This window comes from Mya arenaria, chromosome 16 (genome assembly GCF_026914265.1).
Source record: "Mya arenaria isolate MELC-2E11 chromosome 16, ASM2691426v1".
Lineage (NCBI taxonomy): Eukaryota > Metazoa > Mollusca > Bivalvia > Myida > Myidae > Mya > Mya arenaria.
The window spans coordinates 1,182,501-1,193,406 of record NC_069137.1 but is presented as its reverse complement, the minus strand read 5'-3'; the positions used below and the strand labels follow the sequence as shown (position 1 = coordinate 1,193,406).

At 37.0% G+C, this 10,906-nt stretch overlaps 1 protein-coding gene across 1 annotated transcript in view; it reads left to right on the top strand.

Annotated features, from left to right (window-relative positions):
* The first annotated feature begins 516 nt into the window (after positions 1-516).
* The window catches only part of LOC128221375 (death domain-containing protein 1-like), a 42,107-nt gene continuing 31,717 nt past the window's right edge, over positions 517-10,906 (top strand). The window contains exons 1-2 of the mRNA XM_052929983.1: positions 517-817; positions 6,493-7,761. Coding sequence (XP_052785943.1) covers positions 7,125-7,761 — 637 coding nt within the window. The 5' untranslated portion in view covers positions 517-817; positions 6,493-7,124. The remainder of the gene's footprint in view (positions 818-6,492; positions 7,762-10,906) is intronic.

Genomic DNA, 10,906 nt, shown 5'->3' with positions numbered 1-10,906 from the left:
AAAATTATTTCATTCTTTCACCAACATAGAATTTTAAGCCACGCGGAAGAAAACAACAAATCAATTGATTTGTTTTATCATTTATGCATATTTTGTCATGCAAACAGTATCACTTGTTTATTTACGTTAGTATTGCAAACGTTATGTAACTTTTTATCGGACACACAAGAAGGTAAAGAAAACGTACGGATATAACGTTAAATTTCAAAATTGACTTTTGAATTATTCTGCAACTGTTACATGTGCGTCTATGAGGTTCACAATCTTAATGCTATATGGGTAAGATGAAAAAAATAGCTGGAATAACGCTCTAATATCGTTACATTGTTTTATTTCCAATCTGGTTAATTGCAAGTTTAAACTGTACGTGTACTTAAAAATCAAGGTACGCGTACACGCCGTGTTTTGCGACTACCTGATATCTGCGCAAGACAAACACAATAAGCTTTGAATTAGCGCTCCAGTATCGTTATATTGTTTTACTTCCAACCTGGATAGTCGCAAATTTAAACGTACGTGACATAAAACAATAAGGTACGCGTAAACGATTTTTTGCGACTATCTGATATATTAGTAATACGAACATAATTAGGTTTGGATTAGCGCTTCAAAATCGTTACATTGTTTTATTTCTAACCTGGATAATCGCCTTTAAAGCCGATAATTTTGCTATGCAAATATATTCCTGTTCAAAACTAGTTGAATGAGTTTACAAAGTGTCAAATATTTACGATCAAACTTTATATTACTTTCTCAAAGTGAGATCCTAACTTATTGGAATATTTAGTGTATGCAGATTGTGGATTATAAACTATTGGTAATGTATTTGTTTTATATTTTAATAAGTGATTTGATGGAAACAAATTGCAAATAGTGTATTAGATAAATAGATATATTTGTAGTCAAATATTCTATTATTTTTGAAAACTGTTTTTAGCTGAAATATGAGGAAATCTAACAGGGATATTAAATTATAGTCAACGATTCTAGATATATGAAAGATGTTCCTTCTGAAAAAAATACATTTAGCAGGCATATATAATAATAGTCATAAATTCTTTAATTTATGAAAAATGTTTCTTCTTTAAAATCTGAAGGGATTTAACAGGGATATTTGATTATAGTCAGAGATACTGGTATAAACATGAACACTGTTTATTTCTGACAATCCAAATACATTTAGCAGGCATATCATATTATAGTGATCGATTCTTTTATTTATGAAAACTGTTTCATTCTGAAAGTTGGAAGAGGTTTCACGGGAATATTAGATTATAGTCAAATATTCCTTTCTGAAAACAAAATACATTTAACAGGCATATCATATTATAGTAATAAATATTTTTATTTATGAAAAAAATTTCTTCTTTAAAATCGGAAGGGATTTAACAGGGAAAACAAAATAGATTTAACAGGCATATCATATTATAGTAATAAATATTTTTATTTATGAAAAAATTTTCTTCTTTAAAATCGGAAGGGATTTAACAGGGAAAACAAAATAGATTTAGCAGGCATATCAGTTCATTGTGTGTATACGACGTGATAAATTACGTCACATATGCTACGTCGGAAGGCAACATTTTGCTTAAAATGAAGACATTAAACAAAGATATCTTTTCGTTTACTACACCATTTTAAATGAAACAAATGGCAGACTATGTAGCTTAAAGAGCCCCACCTTCGTTTCATTACCGGAGTTTGATAAGGTGATTCGTTTGATCAAACACTTCGACAAACCTGTTTCCAAAATAATGTTTTGACAGTGCTCCGTCAGACGGCCATATTGTGAAAAGGTTTGTCGAAGTGTTTTAAGAAACTAAACTCTTAATCAAACTCTTGTAAAAGATTGAATGCGGGGCTCCGTAAACGGCGTAGACAGCGCTTTGTTTTATTTAAAATTGGGAAGAAAACGTATAGTTATCTTTGTTTGAAGTCTTCATTCGATGCAAAATGGTGCCTTCCGACGTAACATGTATGAGACAATTTACCACGTGGTATACACACACTGATATTAAAGATACTATAATAAAGAAAAATATGTTTCTTTCTAAATATCAAAATGGAAAAACAAAATAGGTATACTATATATTATTATAGTCAAAAGCGTTTTTATTTCCGAAAATCGAAATAGACTTAACAGGAATTCTATTTAATATACAGTGCTGTAGCTACACTGAGGCACACCGATGCAGCTGCCTCGGTGTTTTGGGGTGCATATAACAATTTCTATAGCTCTAAAAATAACTTTTTTTCGACTTACTTCATTCGTCAATGTATACAAACCATCGACCAAAGATACTCCAGAATGCAGGAAATCGCTTCTTGCAAAAAAAAAATCCGGGGTGTGGGGGAACCCCCCGGACCCTCATAGACTGTTCTGCCTCGGTGTTTTTTTATAATCTGGCTACGACACTGATATATATATATATATATATATATATATATATATATATATATATATATATATATATATATATATATATATATATATACCATATTATAGTCAAAGATACAATTTCATAACATACTTAAGGACCGGGAGCGATGCACTATTTTTCAAATATGACTAGTCTAATAACTATGCAAGTAATACCATTTATTTATATCTTTCAAAAAAATCGTTTAGCTCATGTATGTATAAATGCCAACCAATGTAATTCCATTTATAATATACAAATGAAAACAATAACAAAGAAAATGAGTCGTGTTCTTGTATTCTGTAGACCGCTCAGCGCTTATGTGTGCCAAAACTGTTGAAATAATATTTACCTAGTCATGGCGAACTACAAGATTGTAAACAATCCAAACAATCTAAAATAAACACACTCACACAATCACATTTCAATACTCTTGTTTATAAATCTTGTAATACAGATGCATCCACAATGAGTAGTACCTCATGGTTATCTTTAGTAGTTTTATTCATATTCACATCGTTCTATGTTACGTATTCAAATGCCATACAAAATTAAAGCTTTAAATATTCAAGCTTTTCCTTGTCCGAAACACACCCCACAACCACCACAACCCCACCCCCCAAACACCACCCAACCCCCAACCACCACCACCCCCACCCCAACCCCCAAACACCACCCCAACCACCACCATCCCACCGTCCAACCACCACCACCCCCACCCCCAAACACCACCCCAACCACCACCATCCCACCGTCCAACTACCACCACCCCAACCACCCCCCCTCACCCCCCAAACCCCCCCCCACCCCCCCCACCCCCAACCACCACCACCCCCACCGCAACCCCCAAACACCACCCCAACCACCACATCCCACCACTCAACCACCACCACCCCACCACCCAACCACCACCACCCCACCTAACAAACCTACCACCACCACTCCACCACAAAACCACCAGCACCCCACCAATACAAGAAATATAACACACAATATATATATTTGAAATATGCCAACATGACCCGTTATCAAATTCATCGAATACAGTGGCTTACGTGTGCAAATACAAATAGCGAACAAGTTAACTATAAACAAGTATAATTGTATCAAATAAATAGCAACTTTACCTGTAGAGTTTGATAAACATATCATAAATCCATAAGTGAACTAAACTATGAAATAGTATATTTGTATCATATCAGTAACAACTGTATCTATAGAATTTGATAAATATATCACAAAAGACAACTGACTTATGCACTTAATCCATGCATTTGAATAACTAATCGGATCTAATACTATAAACTTCTTGCAAAATAAATCAAATAATGCATAATTTCGTAATGACGTTTGAAATAGTCTGTCTTTACTATAAACGAAACAGAAAGAAAGTAAGAAATGCCCAAATAAGCTATTAATTTTATAAGGATTCCAATGAAAAATACACTTGTATTTATATGAGGACTCCAATGAGCAAATACGCCTGTAATTACATCATGCAATTGGCGATAATAGTACCTTAGGAATAGCTTGCTTTTAAAGGGACTGTACTCCGTATGATAAAACAGCTATGTTAGGTATATAGATTAAATATTCCAACGGTTTAATGTAAGCCTTCGTAGCACAGTGAAGACAGCACTGGACTGCACTTTTGGCGACAATGATATCAAAGAGTAAAACATTTTATTAAATAATTGTCCTGAGATTCGTTACAGAAAATAATGGTGCCAATCTGGTGTACAGTCCCTTTAACTATGAAGTCACATTAAATACTGCACATATATCATGGATACAGTCGTTGCCGTTTGAACTTTTGTCCTCTATCTCAAATGACATCGGACACAAATTGACCCTTTCTGCAAACTTCCTGGGTCTAAAAACCTTGTATGTAATTTGTGTCTTGAGGAATAGGATTCCAATTTGAACTTTTAAAGCTGCACTCTCACAGATGTACCGTTTTAACAACTTTTTTTATTTTTTGTCTTGGAAAGAGCAAATTTTTTGTGTAAATATCTGCAAACCAATGATAAAAGTTTGCTGACAAAAGATCAGATCGCAGATTTGCATATTTCCGTTCAAAAGTTAATGTTCAATGGCTTAAACCGTTACTAACGGTTTAAGCAAAATGCATAAAACATTAATTTTTGAACGTCAGTATAAAAATCTGCGATCTAAATTTTTGTCAGCAGTCTTGTATCACTTGTTTCCATGGATTTTTGCAAAAATCGGCTTGTTCCAAGACAAAAAATAAAAAAAAGTTGAGATGCAGCTTTAAACAAGTTAACTATGATTGAGTCCGCTTACTTAATCCTAATTTCGTTACGTCAGTTTATGTAGGGAATTGGTAACATTAAGCTACAACAAATACGAAATAATCCATGTAATTTTGTTTATAACAATATATTACACATTGCATTGGCTTTAGGTTTACTAACATTCTCTATAACGTATACACAATGCTGGTCAAGGTACTTACATGGTTATTGGAATCAAATATAATTACAATGTAATGGCGCAATAAATATGTGAAGTATGGTGTCTGTCTGTCTATCTGTCTGTCTATCTGTCTGTCTGTCTGTCTTGCCTTAAAAATTTTTATACCAATGCTGGTCAAGGTACCTAAAGGCTTATTGGAATCAAAATTAACTACAATGTACTGGTGCAATAGGTATGTCTGTCTGTCTGTCTGTCTGTCTGTCCGTCTGCCAGCCTGCCAGCCTGCCTCAGGCCTGCCTGTCTGCCTGCCTGCCTGCCTGCCTGCCTGCCTGTCTTTCTGTCTGTCTGTCTGTCTGCCTGTCTGTCCTTCCGTGTGTATGCCTTTCATTTGTGTTTTTCTGTCCGTTTGTCGAATCGTCGCTCGTTGCTCACTCGTCCGTCCGTTCGTCCACCCGTATGTTTTTCTGTGTGTTTTTTAATAAGACATTTCTTAATTAAAGGCATGTACAGTTTAACGAAAAGAAAACTTAATCACTCTTAAACTTATTCAAAACAAATAAGGCAAAACGGAAATTGAAACGTCGGTAAGTCGTACAATAGTAATAAGGTTATCATTCCTCCAGTTGTCATCAAGAAATGGAATTGAATGCATTTGTCAACTCCAAGATAAATTGATTATGTGAACAAAACAAAATCAATCTCCGACTATTGATATCGACAAAACAAATCGAGGAGGTAAAGCGAAAGGGCTTTAAGTGTCTTTATCTTGAATGTTAAATAACACACTTCTGCTTTTATTTATTGAATCGGAAATGGAGTTATAATAGCATATCTGGAAAATTAAGCCATGATTCCGGTGTTAATGGAGTTGATTATTTCTTTACGAGGGAAACATTCTAGAAGATGGATATTATTATGTTTGTGTGTGTGTTTTTATGATGTAAACGTGCCTAAATGTTCATATTTATAAAGTCTATACCAGTTAATCACTATTACCAACCATTTTGTGATTACCAACGCAATCCTCAGCAGCAGCATATTGCTGCTGCTGCTGCTGCTAATGATAATGATGCCTGCTGCTGCTGTTGATGATGATGATGTTGATGATGGAAGTGGTAGTGGTGGTGGTGATGATGATGATGATGATGATGATGATGATGATGATGATGGTGGTGATGGTAGTGCTGGTAGTGGTGGTAGTGGTGATGATGGTGATGGTGATGGTGTTGGTGTTGGTCGTGGTGATGGTGGTCGTGGTGATGGTTGTCGTGGTGGTGGTGATGATGATGATGATGATGATGATGATGATGATGATGATGATGATGATGATGATGATGATGATGATGATGATGATGATGTGAACAATAGTTTACGTAGATCAATATAAAACACGTATTTAACCACAAAAAAAATCCCCGAAATGAAAGTGATTAAGTGCTTTTATAAGTTGTGCACAGTGTGCTTAAGTATTTGTTGACGCTAAATCTTTACTTATGAAAAATGATTGATTACTTTGTCTGGCATTAAGCAAATATTAGTTGAATAATCCGCATTATAAAATGTAAACATTCGAAAGTGTTTGACACTGGTTCCTGAACTGTAAAATTAATCAACATTCATTTTTTTTTATTTTCAGAACACTAACATGGCGGTGTTTGCAATACCCTCCGGTCGGCACGGTTTCGAGTGATTTGAATATGGTGTCATTAGATTAAATAGCTGTGAGGAATTTGTGCCTTTTAATCGAACTTCGGCAAGCCTTTCATCTCGAGTGAGGTTGGATTATCGAGTGATATTTACGAAAGCTGATTTATTGCAAGTGTATTATTGCAAACGGAAAAACTGTCGAGTTACATTTGGTATATGACAGGAACCTTGTATTTATTTACCTTTATTGCAAACCATAACGATTGCATGAGTGTGGCTTTTATTATTGATAGTTGAAGATTTTGTTTATTACATGATTTTTATTGAAAACAAGTGGCCGCATTTTGTGACTTTGCTAAGGGTTATTTGAAGTGGTCGGAGATTTGTGAACAGATTTAGTCCAGATTGCAGAAGTGACCGCATTCCAAAGGAAACAAGATATCAATTTCACCAGACTGTTATTGGCAGTGCTTTTTTATCAAGTATTTTATTTTATCGTAACTAAAGTAAGGGTGTTCTTTGGATGCAGATACTCTTTTAAGTACAAGTTTTTGAACTATTTTAGGAACGGAATTAATTTTTTTAAGTGTTTCCACCGAAATCATTAAAACAGACGATACAATGCCGTCGAAGGGTTTAAATTCGCAGGAAAGTAGCAGTCGGAGATCCAGTGTAAAATCGAAAGGCCCGATCCCTGCTGTTTCAAACGCCGGAACTTACAAACGTAAGACAAACCAACGCGGGTTACAGAACACTGATTCTGGGAAAACGTTGCGGCAGGCGACATTTGACGAACACGAGCAGACGAAAGCAACGATTGAGCAGACAACGGAGAAGGTGACGGAGGAAGTTGTGGAAAATAAGGTTGAAGATGTTGGTGAGGAAGATAATACGGAAGAGTTAGCTGACAATTCTGCGAGTAGTGGATTAAATGGAGCGGAAGCGGAAGTTGAACAGAAGAAACCGGAAACACCCCCGCCTAGTCCAACACCGGAAGGCTTTAGTCTTGAAAAGTTTAACAAATCTGTTGACGAATATGCTGACGTTTTCTCATTAAATAAGTACCTTAGCGTAACGGATGATTACCCGGTTGAAGCGTTGAAAACGTTAACTAATGACGTCACAGTTACGGTGGATGAGTTCCGTCAGAATACGTTAGACACAGAACGTCACCTGGAGGCGTTAAGGGAACGTATGCATTACGTTAAACAATGCATACAAGAACACGTCCAGAAAAAGACGAACGCTATAAGAATGGGTGAGTCAGATTATTTTTATATTTTTTTTTTTATTTTAAAGATACACTCTTACTCCCAAATAAGATTTACTACAATTCATACAATTGTTTTGATATACTAAAAAAGATGACTACATGTCGAAAACAACGGTTCGTATGAAGGATAACGAGTTTAATTTAAAAAAAAGTGCAGTAAACATGGAATTTCTACCTTATGAGACCATAGTAGATCACTTTTATTGAAATGTTTTTAATGAGCATTTATAGTTAAGCACCGTTTTACTACAGATGGTCGACCAGTAAGATATGGTGAACATATGAGTTCCACGTTGTTTATAATGGTTTTGATGTAAGAAGAACAGCTTGTTTATAATGAACACACTTACGTGTGGTATTTCTAAACCAATCTTCACTCAATAAGATTCAGTATAGTCGAGCCCCGTTAACTCGAACTCGCTTGTTCCGAATGACACCTTTTCGAATTTAATACCAAGCCTAAACAATAGAAAAGGGCAGGTATTGTGATACTATTAAACAGATTTAATGAAGCAATATTAAACATGAAATTCATTTGAGTAGTATTTTAATGATATATACAGAATATAAAACAACAGTAAACTTTTAATAACGTTCTTGTAAGTTTATAGCTACGTGGCCACAAATTCCCCGCGCTAAAATATGGCTAATATTGTTTTTATGTTTACACAAATCACAAAGCTTTTTGTCTTGTTTTGGTCATTAAGGTAAAATTAGTTGAACATAACAATGCACAAAATTTATGCGTTTATTTTGTGCATCGATCTATACTTTGCACCGTTAAATTTATTAAAACTGTAAACAAAATACTGACGTGTGATACTACATAATTATGCACAGCAAGGGTGGGTTCCGAGATTAGGGATAGATGGGGCGCACATCGGGCTTGAATGGGCGGGTTCAGAGATAAGGGTTAGATGGTGCGCACTTCGGCAGTGCAGGTGTGGGTCTAGAGGTAAGCTTTAGATGGGGCGCATTTCTGGCGTGCAGGGGCGTGCTCAGTAGTTAACTTTGGATGGGGCGCACTTTGGGAGTGCAGAGGCGATATCAGAGTTAGACTTTAAACGGGGCGCATTCCGGGCGTGCAGGGGTGGGTCTAGAGGTTAGCTTTAGTTGGGCGGACTTTTGGCGTACAAATGTGGATTTGGAGGTAAGCTTTAGATGGGGCGCACTTCGGCAGTGCAGGGGCGGGTTCACAGGTTAGCTTTATATGGGGCGCCATTTTGAGCTTACAGGGGTAGGTTCAGATGTTAGCTTAAGATAGGTCGCACTTTGTGCATACAGGGGCGAAATCAGAGGTAAGCTTTAGATAGGGCGCACTTTGGGCGAACAGGGGCGGGTTTATATGCTAGCCTTAGATGGGGCGCACTTTGGACGTGCAGGGGCGGTTTCAGAGATAAGTCTGAGATGGAGGCGCACTTCAGGCGTACAGGGGCGGATTGAGAGGTTAGATTTAGATGGGGTGCACTCCGGGCGTGCAGGAGCGGGTTCAGAGGTTAGCTTTAGATGGGGCTCAATTCAGGCGTACAGGGGCGGATTGAGAGGTTAGCTTATATAGGGCGCGCTTAGGGCGTACAGGAGCGGATTGAGATGTCAGCTTTAGATGGGGCGCACTTCGGGCGTACAGGGGCGGATTGAGAGGTTAGCTTATATGGGGCGCGCTTAGGGCGTACAGGAGCGGATTGAGATGTCAGCTTTAGATGGGACGCACTTTGGGTGTACAGGGGCGGATTCAGAAGTAAGCTTGAGACGGGGCTCATTTCGGCCGTACAGAAATGGGTCCAGATGTTAGCTTTAGACGAGGCCCAATTCGGGAGTGCAGGGGCTGGTTCAAAAGTTAGCATTAGATGGTTGGACTTTAGGTGTATATATGTGGGTTCAGAGATTAGCTTAAGATAGGGCGCACTTTGACCGTACAACTGTGAATTTACGCCCCCTTCTTCAAGAATACGAACAGTATGTGGGTTTAATGTGAGTTAGATGGGGCTTGAATCCATTGCTAAGTAAATATTAGCTATTTAAGTCTGAAATTTTGTTGTTATATCTCTGATTTTGACTTAAAAAACAACTTTTAACATTTTAAGGGGGGGCGCACTTGTGCGCATAAGTATGTTATTTATACAAAAGAATATTTTTCTTAAAAACAAACCTTCATTTTTTATCAGACTGACTACTTAAATATAGATCAGGGTTAAATCTACTGTTTTATCTAAACACACACTTCAAACATAACCGCAATTTCAAATATAAACTTGATTGTATAGCTCTTCGGATACTCGAGTAGATAAAACCCTTTTATAATCATTTTGAAGTTGTATACAACATTCTTCTAACAATGATTTCCATATCTTGGTGACTGATGTGGATTTGAAGGAGAATGTTTTGTTATAAATCCATTTGCTTGTTATAAACATAATTGATTCGTTGAACCAACTGTAAATCCATTTTGGCACGGTAAACGCGGGATTTAAAGTGTAAATAAAATGGAACTACAGATAATACTCCCAAAACAGTTTTTATTAACCTGACGAACCGACCCATATGAAATATGGCTGACCGAACCATCGACAAACCGACTGTCCGTTTTTTCTCCGGCAGAACGTCTGACTTATTACTAAGCCAACCGACTGACCGATAATAAGAAAGACCGATTATTTGACCCTGACCGATTCTACGACACACCGATTCTTTGACTAACCGACTGACCGATAATACGAAAGACGGATTATTTTTTGACAAACCGACCGACTGATTCTACGGTTCACTGCTACTACGACCATCCAACTGACCGATTCGACGACAGACAGATTCTTTGACTTACCGACTGACCGATTCTACGACAGACCGCATGATTCTTTGACAAACCGACCGATTGATTGTACGGTTGACTCCTACTACGACCATCCGACTGACCGAGTCTACGACAAACCTTATTCCCTTTTGACCGACTGAAATACCGGTCTTTCGACAGCCTTACCAAACAGTATTTTAATCGACACATATGCAAACAGTAAACATACAATACTAACAAATGAAAAACGCCTTGTATTTAGAAATGCATCAACAGTTTTGCTCTTCAGCCTATTTAAGATGCACTCTTACTCACAAATCAGATTTACCACAATTAATA